General features: G+C 34.8%; 1 protein-coding gene across 4 annotated transcripts in view; it reads right to left on the bottom strand.

The window, feature by feature from the left end:
• The window catches only part of LOC143196236 (ephrin-A4), an 808,497-nt gene that overhangs the window by 22,135 nt on the left and 768,931 nt on the right, over positions 1-17,431 (bottom strand). For all 4 annotated transcript variants that reach the window (XM_076403895.1, XM_076403896.1, XM_076403897.1 and 1 more), the window contains 2 exons: positions 8,493-8,620; positions 8,257-8,431 (listed from right to left, as the gene is read on the bottom strand). In XM_076403895.1, the coding sequence (XP_076260010.1) occupies positions 8,257-8,431; positions 8,493-8,539 (222 nt within the window). In that variant the 5' untranslated portion in view covers positions 8,540-8,620. The remainder of the gene's footprint in view (positions 1-8,256; positions 8,432-8,492; positions 8,621-17,431) is intronic.

Below are 17,431 nucleotides of genomic sequence, written 5' to 3'. Positions count from 1 at the left end.
AGTTAGCAACATAAAAGACCCAGTTTGTTAATAATCTTGTTTGACTCACTCTCGACGATTTCTGTATGCGATTGTATTTGGCCTTTTTATAATTATTGAATAAATCTTATTGTCGATTGTCATTTATCTATACTTTTTCTCGGCCATCTCGCATAGTGTGGCGCACCTAATTATTTCTTTTCAATTTTGCAATTGCAATTCGAACGATCGAAAACCTTCGGTGTCGTTGCGACATTCGATTTTTTCTTTCGATTATTTCTTCTGATAATGCGACAAATTAGGACGACGTTTCGACATCCTATCATGTTCTCGCGTGTTATTCGAGCAATTCGGTCTAGTAGGCGCTGCAGACTTATTGTTTCAGCGATCGATAACTGTATCTCGTATCGCTGTCGTGTACGCTACTGGAATTTAAAAAAATCCGAAGACAATAAGTCCGGCCGTAGGGATGGGCGCGTCGTAGTTTTCAAATGTCGAAAGCCGGTAACATTCTCACTTACATAAGCGATTTTAATATGCATAGTTTTTTATTTGATACCTTATACAATTAATTAGATTTATTTGGTTCTTGTGATCATTAATCTTTTTTTTTTAAATACGATATCGTTTTATCTTTTACTGCTATTTCTTAAATTATAGCTACGTGTAAAATATAATGAACATTTTATGAATGAAAACTTGTCTAAGATATTCGAAATCTGACCTTAGACTCTGGCCAAGACATTTTCAGCTAAATCGATTGGTTTTATACAAGCTTTATGCAATTTATGTTAAATATATGTGTTGGTGCCATTTTTATAATTGTATTAGTAAGCAAATACAGAAAGTATTTATACAGTTTACTTTTTCCTCATCTATTCAAAGAACAACAAGTGTTTTGAAGCTGTTACCCATTGTTCAACTTTTATAAATAATTGCTTTTTGGAGATGTCTCTCGAATGAAACGTGAACGAGTGCCCTCATAGGCTTCTGTATCGAAATCGACCTTTTAGATGGAAGATATAGCAAACAGCTCCAAAAAAAAAATAGATTGAGATAATAGAAAATGATGCGCCAGCTATGGATTGATGATAAATAATGGATCAGAGAATCAGAGAAAAAAACCAATTTCGTTATCACATATTTAGTCATGAATAATACGAAATATTTTCGTCCTTTGTCCTGAAGTTTATTTTATGATTTTCGGCTTAGTTATGAACAAAAACGAAAAGAAAATACCTTTTCCTGGTGTAAAGTTTGCTTGTGTTATAATAGTAATACTCATATTTGAATTTTTTATAAATTTTAATTATTTTTAATACATTTAAAAATACCGCGCGATCAGAGTGGGGTTTAAACGTTCACACAGCGCTGATAGATGGCACTAGAGTGATAAACAATGATCAGGTATTTTGTACAAATCTAGAATACCTTAAAATGTCGTCGCGAAAGTGGAAATATGATGCTGATGCATTTTGCTATATATGTGGGCAATTTATTAAAGTTCGAGACGCAAAATATGAATTAAATACATCTCACGTTCTCTGTGAAGCCTACGAAGTATATATTCCGGCTCTACATGTTGCTTGTAATAATTGTAAAAGATGTTTGGAAGGTAATCAGCAAACTTTAATTAAATGGTGAATTAAATATAATAGACATATTAAATTATATTTCTATATTTTAGGTTGGTATCGAGGTGAGAGAAGGTCAACGAAATTTGCAACACCAAGAATCCGGCGAGAACCAAAAAATCACGTTAACAACTTTTGCATTATGAATCCGAGTAAAAGACGTAGAGGTAAAAATGCAAAACCTATTGAATATCCTGATCTGGAATCCTCTTCTGCTCTGGTCGCACATGATCTGACATGACCAGTACCTAGCTGTCGAAAAAATTATCGCGGAAAAGTAGCTCATCTCTTAGTAATTCTTCTCATAAAAGTAATTCTGATAAGGAGTTTTTACCTACACCAGAACAACCAAAACACCATCTTATCACTACAGATTTTAGTGGTTTAATTCGGGATTTACATTTGCCAAAAAGTAAAGCAGAGCTTTTAGGCTCTCGCTTACAAAGGTGGAATTTGCTTGATGGTGTTATACATATATGAATACAATGAAAACATGATGGGAGACTATATTTGGGGTTTATTAAGAGATAGTACCTATGACCATAAAAGAAAAAGTAAAAGTGTGCACCTTTAAATTATTTTCTACTTTTTTGTAAGTTTTTTAATAGTAAAACTTAATAAAATGTAAAATAATTAAAATGTTCATTTAAATGGTTTCATTTTCAATTAAAAATTGACACCACAGATTTTGAAAAATATCATTCAAGCGGTTTCCTAAATAAAAATTTTTTGTTTAATGACTGCCTAAAGAATTGGAATTTAATGCTTTAAAGTTTAGGTGAAATTTTGTGTTGACCCGTGCAATTGGTAAAAAACACTCAATCAAGTTTCAGTTTCCATATTCGCCCGTGAAGGACAGAATAAACAAAATTATTTCCAAATAATAAAAATTCCCTTTATTGTTTGAAAATGCCTTGTAAGTGTATCTTGTTTAACTTTAACTTTAGTGTGAGTGAATCAACTTTTCTTATTGTGAAAAAAAGGGATAAAAAGGAATTTCGTGTCTTGATAAAATATTGCTTTTTGAAGGCAAAAAAATACAGCAAAAACTTAGCTTGATGCCGAGTTTCCGGACACTGCCCCAGGAAAATCAACCATCAAGGATGTGTATGCTAAGTTTAGACGTGGTTAAATGAGCACCGAAGACGGTGAACGCAGTGGAGGCCGAAAAGAGGTTGTTACCGACGAAAACACGAAAAAATCCACAAAATGATTTTGAATAACCGTAAATTGAAACTGAATGAAGTAGCAGACACTCTAATATCATTCAGGAATATTTGGGTATGAGAAAGCTCTGTGCAAGGTGGCTACCGCGCGAGCTCACTTTTGACCAAAAACAACGATGAGTTGATGATTCGGAGCAGTGTTTGAAAATGATCAAGTGTAATAAACCCGAGTATTTGCGTCGATATGTGACGATGGATGAAACATGGCTCCATCATTTCACTCTGAAGTCCAATCCACAATCATCCGAGTGGACTGCACACGATGAACCCGCTCGAAAGAGTCGGAAAACGCAACAGTCGGCTGGCAAGGTTATGGCGTTTGTATTTTGGGATGCGCATGGAATAATTTTCATTGACTACCTTGAAAAAGGAAGGTCCATCGACAGCGACTATTACATAACGTTATTGGACCGTTTGAAGGATGAAATCGCCGAAAAACGGCCGCATTTGAAGAAAAAGAAAGTGCTGCTTCACTAAGACAATGCACCGTGTCACAAGTCAGCGAAAACGATGGCAAAAATCCGTCAATCCAAATCTGGCCCCCAGCGACTAGTTCCAGTTCTCAGATCTCAAAAGAATGCTCACTGGGAAGAGATTTTCTCTATTTTAGTAAAACTATGAGGGAATATTTTATTAGAAGTTTATTTTCCATGAGAAGTCAAGTTAGTTTTTTCATCATTCAGGCAGTTTAAAGATTGTTGACTGAATCTCCAAAAATTGCGATAAAAATGTTTAAAAAGTCATATATACATTATTCATTTTACTTATAATAAATAATATAAATTAAAAAGGATTTATAGCGGCTGGTGTTTTTGCGCATTAAATCGCATCGGATACATTTGTAATCAACTTCATAGTGATGCCTCATTTTTCAGTATGTGTCATTTCGTGGAAGTGTAAACAAAATTTTTTTCAGTGCCTTGCAAATACTTTGTTTTGTACGGAGTTAATGGAATTTGTGGGAAGCTTTACTTTTTTACTTTGATATGAAGAAAAAGGCGGTTGAAGATAATCGAATGCTGTGCGATGCATAAGCAACCATAAGGCAACCGTGCCTCTTCGAGTTCAACATGTTAATACTGGTTTAGACGTTTAGAAAGTGGAGATTAGACAACGAAGACAAAGAGTGTCTGGATAGTCAAACTATTTGGAAGATTTGAAGCCACTACTCGATGAAACCGTCGATGGTGACCGCTATCGACTACAATTGATGGGTTCGAACAGAGCATTGTGTTAAAAACGACCGGAATACGAGCAAAGATACTTTCAGCATGACCAAGCTCGACCACACGTTGCCAAGCGGGTGAAAACATACTCGGAAACATTAAAATGGGAAATGCTATCGCACCTGCCGTATTCTTCAGACTTTGCTTCTTCTGATGACTACTTGTTCCGGCAACATGAAGTAAGTTGTAAATGTACGTGATGGGATTTAATACACAGCAAGCAAGTTCACAGTGCAAGTTCATAGCAACCATCTGTTGCAAATTGTTCAAAATTGATTTATAGACCTGATAGTTCAAATTCCAAGTTAGGATTCAAGTTTTGTCGATATTATCGATTTAAACTATTCGAGTTTGGATTATAGTTTTGTTGATACTGTCATTGTCATGATACAGTCAAATATTCAAAATTAGGTTTAATTAGGTAGATATTGGTAGCATCGATCTAAGATATTTGAGTTTGGGGTTTAGAATTACAGAAGAATAAATACATATACGATACAAACACAAACTGTATAAATAAAATAATAATCAATCAATATATAAAACGAGAAAAAACATAAATAACTATTACACATTCAAAATATACCAATAGATAGATAGAATATAAAAATAAATAAATAAATAAAATTAACTTAAAAACACATATAAAACAATAACAGTATAAAAAAGTATAATTCATAATACATAATATAGTAATATAATGAAACCAAAGCAGTAGATAAAATATAAATATAAAATAGTTTGGTTTCTCTAAAATAAAATTAAATATGAGATAAGAAATTAGATAGAATATTGTAAATGAATTTCGTGTAAATAATCAAATATTTTATCGATGTGATTTTCTTAAAATCATTTAGTAACGGCGGTGATTCAAGACACCATCATTCCTAATTTTACTTAGGCCGAAACCCAGTTCTATTTATCGTTTCCTTTTAACTGGCCGCAATAAATTTAAAACGATCGGACTTTTATTCTATTCCTTGGCCTCGGCTCAAAATTGAATCACCCCCCCTATTTTACACGTCCATCGGATATTTTAATATAAAAATTATTCTTTTAATAAAGCGCCTCGACCGTCCCTGTCCCCCTTAATAAATTCGAACCGTTAAAAAAAAAGAATATTTCGGTCCTTTCGGGACCGATCGACGATTTTCGTACCAAACGTAGTATGATTGATGCGATCTGGCTTTTTATCTTGTTCGTGGGTTTCGTTTTTTTCTCCTACTCGTTTTGTTCCTTTATTGCGTCGCTCCGTCTCTCGCTCTCACTCCCCCCCTCGGTCTCTCTCTCTCTAGGTAGTTAGCCGTTCACCCGAACCTGTCAAAAGTTAATTAATGACGAGAGTCGCCGTATTACCATACGCTAGTCTCAGGAACCGACAATGTTGGCCGCTGTACATTTTCGAAGTTGTTTTTTTCTTCTCCTCCTCTCGTTCGTTCTTTCGGCCCTGTCGTTTTCTTGTCGCTCTGCTCCCTCTGCCCTCGGAGCTCGTTCGTTTTGTAGGTATCGTTTCTGGTTGTAGTTTTTTTGATACTGTCGATTTGGGTTTAGAAGTTCGTTTATATATTGACGGTCTTTATACGTGGAAAGTTCAAAAAGTTATAATTATGTTTGATGTTACTTCTATATGATAATATCAAAATTGGAGTTGGGGTCGTACTGCTGCTCATACTGTCCTAATTAAATTTAGACATCACACAGGTTATAGGATATTCCAGGGTTGTATGGGGTTTGTTCAAATATTTTCTAACCATACTGAATCTGATTGAACTTTTTCCCAATATTGATTTATTCCCACTAGGTTTCAGGTACTTCCCAGTAAAATTTGGGTTGGAGTGGTACATTTTAGAAGTTGTATTTTTTCTTCTTTTCTTCTCCTCCTCTCGTTGGTTCTTTCGGCATTGTCGTTTTCCTCTTCTCCGTCTTCTCCCTCTGCCCTCGGACCTCGTTCGTTTTGTAGGTATCCTTTCTGGTTGTAGTTTTTTTGATACTGTCGATTTGGGTTTAGAAGTTCGTTTATATATTGACGATCTTTATACGTGGAATGTTCAAAAAGTTATAATTATGTTTGATGATACTTCTATATGATAATATCAAAATTGGAAATGGGGTCGTACTGCTGCTCATACTGTCCTAATTAAGTTTAGACATCACACAGGTTATAGGATATACCAGGGTTGTATGGGGTGTGTTCAACTCTTTTCTATCCATACTGAATCTGATTGAACTTTTTCCCAATATTGATTTATTTCCACTAGGTTTCAGGTACTTCCCAGTAAAATTTGTGTTGGGGTGGTACATTTTAGAAGTTGTATATTTTCTTCTTTTCTTCTCCTCCTCTCGTTGGTTCTTTCGGCATTGTCGCTTTCCTCTTCTCCGTCTTCTCCCTCTGCCCTCGGACCTTATTCGTTTGGTAGGTATCGTTTCTAGTTGCAGTTTTTTTGATACTGCCGATTTGGGTTTAGAAGTTCGTTTATATATTGACGGTCTTTATACGTGGAAAGTTCAAAAAGTTTTATTTACGTATGATGATACTTATATATGATACTATCAAAATTTGAGTTGGTTGGGGGTTGTACTGCTGCTCTTACCGTCTTAATTAAGTTTACACATCATACAGTTTATAGATATACCTATACAGTTATTGCAAAAAAAAATCTATATTTTTTTCCTCGGTATATCGATATATTTTTTTTAAATGTCGAAAAAAATATATCGAAATATGGATATTTTTCTCGCCGGCCGACACTCCTAGTTTATATTCCATTTTATGTTCTGGCGCTCTATTTATATTGATGTGGTTTACACATTGTATGTTAAAAATGTCTGCTATGCATGTATGTTAAGGTAGGGTAAAATACTTAGTATAAACTTTGAGTCGAATTTATTCTAGTCGAATTCTAGTTGATCTACATTGATGCTGACTTTAGTACTGTAGTAACAGAAAGTATTAACCGAAAACATTTCAACGATGGTTTTGATAATATATATTCATTTGTATGGGATATACTAAAATATTTGCTATGCATACAGGACAATGTTAAAAAGTTTTCATTATCTAAATTTCTTATTACATTTACTATAAAATTTCAGTTACGGTTGCACTGTCATTCATAATTTCTATTTAAGGTAGCTAAATACTTATAGTTCACAGTTCCCCACGCTTGAAATAATCATTTGCTGAATAACAGTCCATAGAAGACAGATGTAACTACAGAAATGATTCCTAAGCTTTGGTGACGCCATCCCTGTCATTGAAAGAGCACCCGCTCATCATAGAATAAAACATTAATATCAATTCGACTAAATATCAGAAACAGTATACCAGAACCACGGTCTTTTTTTGGCCTGGTACCGGGTAGGGGAATCCTGTTACGGATACCTGGTCGGGAAGACCTGCAAGAGTAAGCGAGTTGGATTGGTTATGTGGAGACTGCCTCTGGGCTACCCACTAAACCTCACCCTATCAGCTGATCCAATGACCCTAACTGATACTTCTTACTGTTAGTAAAAAGGGTGTCCGTAACCGGTAACACTATTAAGAGGCACAAGGGCCAGGCAAGGACGTGGCGTCGTTATCACACCACGCAGCTTGCGGTACATGAGTTAATCGCTCGATGGAGAAGGTCGAGACAATTTGGAGTTAGAGCACGACGGGGAAGTATCGGCTGTGACAGAATAAGGCCACGAAGAGCCGAATGAGTTATTGGCCTAAGATATCGGCCAGCTCGGTAATACATCCGTTATCCGAGAGACGAAGAGTGGAGAAATAACTTGGGGGACGTCTGTTTCTCTATGAATATGATTGTTCCTGATGAACCAGGTGGCATTGGTTATTAAGAACCACGGCCCTCAGGATCCCTCGGGATTTTGATCGCAACTCAATGAACATCATACAGTCCATCTTGAAGCAAAGAGGCTTTGGTATATGAAGGAATTGTACAGTGATTAAAACCGAGCTAAAAAATGTGTCGAGGTCAAAGGTTCCAATTTTTAAATAATCCTTTATATTTCATTTAAAATTTGTTAATATTGAACTAATAATTTTATTAGTTTCACAGATTTATATGTTTTAAAGATATTTATATACTTTAATATCACTAGTATTGTACAACTATTATGTAATGAAGTCTTAATGAAGACTATTATGTTTATTACTGTTCTTAAGACTAAATGAATAATAATACTGACCTGATCGTATTCGAATTTTAAATTGTTCCTGTTTACATCTATGATGTGATCCGTATTGTCGATACGAAAAATAGGATTCGTTGAATTCCAATGTATCGTGTAGGTTCTAGCATTAGTAGGCGCTGCGGTCGCCAAGACAAAGGCCTGCAGACCGCACAGTATCAATATCACCGTCCTGCAAAACGAAAACGTCGTCCGTTATTAGTCGTTCTTACGATGATCTTGCTTTTACTGACCTCAACAGGACGGCGCTGAAATGGGTACCGGGTGACCAGGGACCCATGTCGGGTGTGTCCGGAGGTAGGGTGGCTTTCCCGTGAGGTCGTTTCAGGTGAGTCTTGTCCGGACGGCCCCTGACGGTGACCTGTAAAAAAAAAAGAAACATTTTAGAACTTATGTAGCCTACATAACATATATTTCTAGTCTAATAAATTCTAACTGAAAATGGGGTTATAGGGCACTTTTGAGGGATAAATTCAAAAAGGATTTCTAGAAATTGAATAAAATTTCGATTGAATCACGGATATATATATATATATATATCAAACTTTAAAATTTAGGCTATTAATTTAAAATTTCTTTTAAGCTGCTTAGCTTTGGATTGTACATGTTTAGTGATGGATATTGACATGTTGGATGGTGTATGTCAATGAGATAACATTTCTGGACTGTATTTTGATATAGTAACAGGTCAACTGAAAAGTCCCCGGCCTACTATAATAAAACACATATTTTGGCAAAATTAGTTTTTTTTATTCAACATAATTCCCTTCAAGGGTGATATAGTGATTACAGCGATCCTCCAACTTTTCGATACCATTTTTGTAGTACGATTTGTCCTTTGGATCAAAATGGGCCTCAGTTTCGGCGAGCATTTTTTTGAGATCCGAGAACAGAAAATAGTCGCTGGGGGCCAGATTTGGAGAATACGGTGGATGAAAAAGCAATTCGAAGCCCAATTCATGGATTTTTGCTATCGTTTTCACTGACTTGTGACACGGTGCAGCAGAACATTCTTTTTCTTCAAATGCGGCCGTTTTTCGGCGATTTCGATTTCGAAACTTAGCATACCAATCCTTGATGGTTGATTTTCGTGGGACAGTGTCCGGAAGTGCTTCAACTGTATTTTTTCCCTCAAAAAGCAATATTTTATCAACAAGCGAAATTCCTTTTTATCAATTTTTTTTCACAATAACAAAAGTTGCTTCACTCAAAATGCTATAATTCACAAACTAATAATCCGACCGCTGTCAAATTTATACACGCATCTTTTGATGGTTATTAGCCCTAAAAACATATGGATTTAATTCTAGTAGCGCTATCTGTGTATCAGGCCGGGGACTTTTCAATTGACCTGTTATTAGCTGACAACAATATTATATTTGCTGATTTAAATGCTGATGATTCTAATATTTTTTATTGCTGCTATTACTTTACTTAATTTTGTATCTATAGTGTTAGAACCAAGAACTTGATAACCAACATTTATTGTATTCACTCTATAAAACATTTGATATATATACGGTAATTTGAAAGCAATAGTAAAAATGTGAAAGACTTGATATTTTTCTAAGTGATCAAATGATCAAGGAACAGTTTCCTGATCGATATATTCAAGGAAATGGAAAGATGATATAATTGTCAGTTTCCATAACATAATGCCATCAAAGCCTTGTTATTACCGTGGCCAACGTTTTATTTTGAAGTTACGGACTCATTCCAAGTGATATAGAGGGATCTACTAATATATACTGTTGGGTCGGTATAAAAAAGAATATATTGGGAAGTTGAACAAGTGAAATGGAAAACAATGCTGTCTATTGGACGGATGGTGATACTGTGTTGTTATATGTAAGCAATTTGTTCATTAAAATAATGGTCAATTGGTAAGAGCAACTTAATAAAAATTGTATGCAGGAAAATGTAGCAAAGTTCATGTTTTAAATTTGCATTGCCTTCATATGCCCCCAATGTTAAACAGTGAACAAGGAAGTTTCATGAAACATTTTTTGTACTCCATGAATAAACGCCATGACCTGTACATATTGCACTTATTGCAGTTTTGTTTCTTATTTCAGAATCACCAGCTAGAATCAAATGGTCTTTTGCTGATGTCGCTTCAGGTTCTGGATAGAGAAATGTTTTGTGGGCGACAGAGACCCCGAGCTACAACTGGGATTGTCGTACTTGATTATCTACCGAGGTTTGCGGATAGGTAGGAATTTTATCTATGTAGTAGGGTTGTTATTATGTTCCAAGGTGCCTAGGGAGAACCTTACACTGAGAATAGTACCACACCTGTGCTCCGTAGAGGCAGACTGGATGGACTAGCATCTTATACAGAGTCATACAGATAATATATATGATAATATTATAAATCTAAATTTTGTCTCAAACAAAAATCCAAAGGGCATATTCTTAAAATGTTAAGCTTTGAGAATATTAAAAAGATATATTTTTTCAAATTTCTAGACTAGAATAGCTCCCGCGGGCTTGGTTGGCTTGTAAAAGCGACAGGACGATCCACCACCTACTGTTGCGATAATCGCGGGTTAAAATCCTGCTGGGGCATGGTCGTGAATTTATGTTTGTGATTGTCCTAGGCAAAAGTATAAAATCCGACAAGGGAAATGACCCCAATCACGCCAGTAACCAGGCTGGGTAAGACCGGATGTCTTCTGGGGTGATTTCTAAGTTGGTCACTCGCCAGTCGGTAGGCTTAATATTTAGGTTGATATTTTTCATGATTTTCTTGACGTGATGTAAAATAAACAGAGTACACACTCTGTACAAAGCATTTAACAGTTTTTATCGCAGTTTAATCCGCTCTAGTCTCACCGGTATAAACAAAATAGCCGGGGCGAGATACAAATGAACTGGCCGACCAAGAAAAAACGGGCGACTCGGAGGCGAATGTGGTCCCGTTTGTTCCCGAAAAAGTCGACCGTTCCCCGCAAGAAACTGTTTATAATACAGTCTTGGCGGTCTCGGAGATTAAAGGACTGTAAAAAATTTTCTTTTTGCCCAAACCTGGCACTGGTGACTTCGGGAAATTGATGAGCCGTCTTTCTCTCCCTCCCTTTTTTCGTTATTTATTTACTTCATGATTTGGGGGGGATTTCTCTCTTTATTTTCAAAATAAACATTATTAAATGGCGACTCCGTCGTATTGTTGCCTTTTTAAAAGGAGCGCTCGTAAATCACCGAGTAATCTCGGTTCAAAACATGATACGTATATTTTATAAAATATGCACAACAAACAGGGTAGATGTTTCTTTGATGTAGACGTACCCATTAAAAATTATTTCTTGTTAATAATTTTGAAGTCTTAAGTTTAAGTTCTATTTAATTTTTGGCTAGGGTTGTCTTTTATATTTCGGGATTGTGTTAAATTAGCATTGTGGACCATACCAATTCTCACGAACATTTTAATATAAGAGCGCAATTTTTGTTTCTTCAACTGTCCATAGTATGGATATCAGAACAAAAATACCAACTTTTGCTTGTAATAATATATTTTATTTCAATGCATGAATTAAAGGAACCAATCAGAGAACTCTTGAACTAGTTGATTGACTAGAAATTTCTAAAGCTTCAAAATCAATGCTCACACATTTTTATCGATTGAGTAGATCCATTGTAAGTTTACAGTAAAATTACAGTTTTTATTATTAGATTGTATCTATGTTTCACTCAATGTGTTGCTGTTGATGTCGCAGGGAAAGACATTGTCTGATACTGCGGTAATATTCTTCACGAAACCACGATAATATTCTATGATATAAATTCAAGTTTTTTGGTGGGTATCTGATCACAATTTTTAAATAAATAATTATTTTAAAAATAAATATAATTGATGTACAGAAACCGTTCTTCAAAACAAATAGTAATTAGTATCAGACATATCATCATGCCAAATTTTAGTGTTAAGCAACAGGTGCTCTTAATTAAATTATACTATAAAAACCATTATGATCAACGTTTGATTAAATAAATTAAATTACAGTCGTATATAGTTGACATATGATATCAATTTAATTATCTGAATTCTGAATTTCAGGGAGTGACCAACTTAGATATCATCCCAGGACATCCGGTCTTATCCATCCTGGTTACTGGCGTGACTGGGATCATTTTTCTTGTTGGATTTTCCGTTCTTGCCTTTTGGAAATTTAGAATTATAAACAATCACAGCAGGATTCGAACACGCGATTATTGCAACAGTTTTGAACGAACTGACAGCAACGAATTTGAAAATGTTGGTCTTTGGAAAATGAATCACTGATCATGTGAAAAATTGGACAAACTTGAAAGATGAAAATGATTGGGCTCATGAGTATTTCAAAGGGTATAGATTCTGTTTACGGTAATAACATTTTTAATGTTCTTTAGATATATAAATTGTCCGTACAGTGCTATCAACTAATTGTATGCGCAAGTATTATTAAAGAAGGCTCAACTTTAACTAAGAGCTACGTATATTTTATCATAAATTGACGACAAGATAATGACATAATTCACGTACTTCCTACTCAAGTTCATTGTAAAAGGATATTTTACGGATATTCCTTTCATATTGTTGGATTAATTATGATTCAATGAATGGTTTCTATGAATATAGCTATTGGAATTATCAAGTTATGCACATAAAAATTTCAAGGAATTATTTGCAATTAAGTTAATTATTGTGCGTATTCATTTACAATTCAAACTATTATGGTAATAATACTGCCCGTAAATGTATGTTTATATAGCATTATTTATGTTGCGAAATGACAAGTTTTTAAGTACATTGACTTTTTACTTGAATACTTCTGATTCAAGTGAACGGTTTGGAATAGAAATTTTCAATGAAGCGTTTCCAAGTAGATTTTTGCGGTGTGTGGAGACATTTTCCTCAAATCCTCAATTGAAACACTTAAATTGTAATGGATATGGATATTGACACCTCTGATTATTTATTAAGTTTCCAATATCTGATCTTATAATATGATTATGGCTGATCAGACCGGTTTCTCGCAATATGTATCGAAATCACAGTCTCTAAAGAATATAAATCTATACCTTCTCGTTTCCTCACCAAAAGTTTCAAATTCGATTTCAGTTTACTGCTTCTTAATCAATATGCTATTATTAATGTTGCAGGGCTTCGAGTCTTCTTCACTATACCCATGCCTGACAATTAGGCCTTAGTGACTGTGTTATTTTTAAAACTGTTCTCTAAAATCTCACTATATCTCTATTTAATTCTTCTAATCATTGTATTTTAAGTCCAAAAGAGGACTTTGCCATGGAAGTTTATGGGCTAGTTCTCTCTTCATTCGATAAATATACCTAGAAAGTTGTGATGACCAATTTCTAAAAAAAACTGTAAAAACTGCTGAGAAAAGGCGGTGCAAATTAATTTGTTTTTTTTTTGTACTTGCTTTGAAAAGTGGCACCCCCTTTTCCTTCATTGAAATCCATAAAGTACTTTTCTAGTACTTTTTCATACATATATTTTTATGGGCGATATCTATTGGTGAAAATACGAAGTAACAATGTAAAACAACTGTTGAACCCATCCTACCCTAACGTAACTGCTAAATTCGATGATTTTAAGTATACACTTTAGTAGTATTGAGTAGCATGCACTTTTATCATCAAATGCTAAAATTGTATACCATTTTAGTTACACCATTTTACATTTTTAAGAGACTTACGTAAAAAATAAGGGGTTTTTTGTGACTTATTGTGGATGGTGTGTGAATCCATTTAAAGTGTAAAAAGGCATGGCTTGGTACAGGAAAGCCACCTGCATGGACGCCAAAGCAGAATATTCATGGCTACAAAGTGATATCAGCCAGGTAGTGTATTACAAGTTGCTAAAATCGAATTAAAGCCTTACTGCAGAGATCTACCATCATCAATTGAACAAAATGGCCTCAAAAAAGACCAGCAATAGCGAATAACAGTCGCAAGGTAATCTTATTCTATGACAACGCTTGGTCAAGGATACATTGAACGAACCAACATCGTTCTTTCAATACGGTATCGCCATGTTGAAGAAAGATGGGAAAAACTATAGAAAATGATGGGAAGTACGTTGATTAATATATGTTGTATCTATTTTTCTCAATAAATGTCTTTTTAAAATGAAACAGTCACCAAAATGCAACAAAATAATATAACCCCTTAAAGCAAGTTAACCAACACAAATAATTCAGTTTTATCACAGAATATTTCGATTTTCGTCTCAATAATTGACATGTCCATAGAGTTTTTAAAAGGATATTGTTTCGAAATTATGAGTTTTTGTCTATTGATACATTTTCTGCTTGAGATCACTTTCAGTTGGTTTTGGACATTTTAGTTTTTTTTTTTAATTTAAACGACCGCTCGAATAATGACAATGCGTTCAGTGGATTTTACGAATGACTTCATTTAATTTGACTTGTTTTTCGTCTTTTTAAAAAGGACAAAATCGTTTTTGTTTGTTTATGTTGCTTGAAACGTGCCTTATTGAAATTCAAGGTCGACCATTCGAAATAATTGAATTCTTTTTAACAAGTCAATTGAAAAGTCCCCGGCCTACCATAGTAAAACACATTTTTTTGGCAAAATTAGTTTTCTTTATTCAACACAATTCCCTTCAAGGGTGATACACTGATTATAGCGACCCTCCAACTTTTTGACAGCTGTCAATTACGCCACGAATTGGGTTTCGAATTGCAGATCTGGCCAGCAGCGATTATTTCTTGTTCTCATATCTCAAAAGAATGCTCGCTGGGAACAAATCTTCATCGAATGAAGAGGTGATCTAACCGGATCTAACTAGATCTAAATCGTGCTACAAAAATGACATCGAAAAGTTGGAGGGTCGGGGGGAAGGGAATTATGTTGAATAAAATAAACTAATTTTGCCAAAAAAATGTGTTTTACTATGGTAGGCCGGGGACTTTTCAATTGGCCTGTTATGAATTAATTGCCTAACTTCTAAAAGAGTCGGAGGTAGTTCTCTTTTTCTGGAGAATATCTGGTGGACACTATATAGTAACAACAGTATACTCCTTAGATTTTGTACGGATTTTTAACGAAACATTTTAATTGACTAACAAAAAACGATTACATATTGGGACAGCCGGTATTGTTAAACGCCGAAAACATTATGAAAAGAAGAAGAGGTGCCAGGTGGAAAAAAAAACGGCATATAATGTAACACGGCTACGAGACAACAAACTACAAGATATTTAAAGTCTATATAGAAGTTATTAATATTTTTTTCGCTTTCACAACAGATGAGTTATATAACAAGCATGATACCAACGGAAAAAAGGGGTATTGTGTAAGAATTGATCTTCGTCCGTAGTAGAATAGACGGCGGGCAAAAAAGCGTAATTGGTTCTTTATATGGGAAACCGATAATATAACCGACGCTACCGATATTTTTCGTTCTATAACCGAAACCGAAGCGTCCGGGAAAAAATTGATATTATAATTGTTATTTTAGTAAAGTTTACTTTCTGAAGGTGTCGGCGGCCGTAGAACGTAGTTATGGAAATATTGATTTTTACTGGAATGTCCTATTATTGTTCGGTTGCCTCTCTTTTTTCTTCTCTCCTCGTCCGGTATAGATAGAATCGTGGAGTGAATATAACGCGGCGTCACAATCAATTATAAAAATTGCTATTTCACCTATTTTAATAATGGATTGGATTCGGAACGGTGGGTTGTTAGGGTGTGAGGCCAAGAAAGCATTTTTGTTGTGATAAATCACTTTATGATTGATATTGATTGAGACAATATGAGGCAATCGACCTTTCGATTTGTTCCCTTCGTTGCCATTTAATTATCGTGGAGATTGCGCGGCCATTTTTTCGTGTCCGCGCGTTATGCAATTAGTGTTACATACGGTATTGTTGAAACGCAGTTGGAGAAAAAATTCGGCGCTATTGTTGGTTTGCGTTTGTGTCTTTGTATTCCGCGCAGCTCGATTTAACAATGTCGATTGAATTTCAAATATAGACAACTTTCTATGAGCTCGCTGGGTTTGTTTCCCAGACATTTATAAACTCTACGCTATATTGTGTCTTACATTAGAAACGCTTAGTACAATCTTAATTTACAAATTAATTTATTATTATTGTTCTCTTGTACTTGCATTAATACACAAGCAAGGCGTGTGAGTATATATTAAAAATCATCGTGGTCCGGAGATTCGGCTACCTTCGGAACTATTCGTATATTCGTCGGCGCAATCTACTCGTCGCAAGCCGAAATGTTAAAAGTCAATGCTGCCAAATTTACAGCTAGGCTATTTGCTTTATGGATGTATTTAATTTTAGAGATTAACTTTTATATTTTGCTTTGAAACAAAAAATAATAATAGAGTAGATACATTTTTTTTGTTATTTAGTACAATACATAGTTCTTGCCTTTAGATTTTGCAATACTGCATGGTATTGCAAGCCAAGCACTCAAAAGAAATGGCGATGTATCGTATTGCTCTGATTAAGCTTTGGACATTTATTTGTTTAACTATTAAAGCGTTTGATATGGCCTTTTAAAGTTATATTTTCGCGTTCTTTTTACTTAAAAAGAAGGTCTTTTACATTCACATTTTAGCATTATAATAGGATTACAAAAAATTAGAGTCAAAGGAAAGTTTAGTTTCAGTTGTTACAAATAGAATAAATTAATTAAATGACTTAAATTTTGTAGTGTAAGTAAATTAATATGTCAGGTTTGTAATAAGCCATACTTAGTGGCAAGAGAAAGAAACAGACATATGCATTTCACCATGAGCTTGTTGCCGATACTAAAGCCGATGACAAAGAGGATCATCTGTCTTCTCTGTATCCTCAACTTCAACAAACCTATATGGACATACGGAGATCAATTATGGGGATGTTCTGCAAAGAGTAACATAAATAAAATACAAATTTTTCAGAACAAAGTTCTGAGAGCTATTGTGGGTGCACCCAAATACTATAGGACTAATTATCTACATAGAGACCTTCAGATACTCACAGTCAGTCAAGAAATCAAGAGAATTGCAAAGGGGCATAAGGAAAGACTCCATTCTCATGAGAATATTGAAGTATTGCAGCTTTTGAATACCACCAGAACAGGACACAGACTCAAAAGAATCAAATCATCTGATCTTGTGTAGTGTTGTGTAGTGAGGTGCATATAT

This window comes from Rhynchophorus ferrugineus, unplaced genomic scaffold, assembly GCF_030347505.1.
Source record: "Rhynchophorus ferrugineus isolate W39M unplaced genomic scaffold, kcgeb_rfMv2 rfM4, whole genome shotgun sequence".
NCBI lineage: Eukaryota > Metazoa > Arthropoda > Insecta > Coleoptera > Curculionidae > Rhynchophorus > Rhynchophorus ferrugineus.
This window is presented reverse-complemented; position numbering and strand designations above follow the sequence as displayed.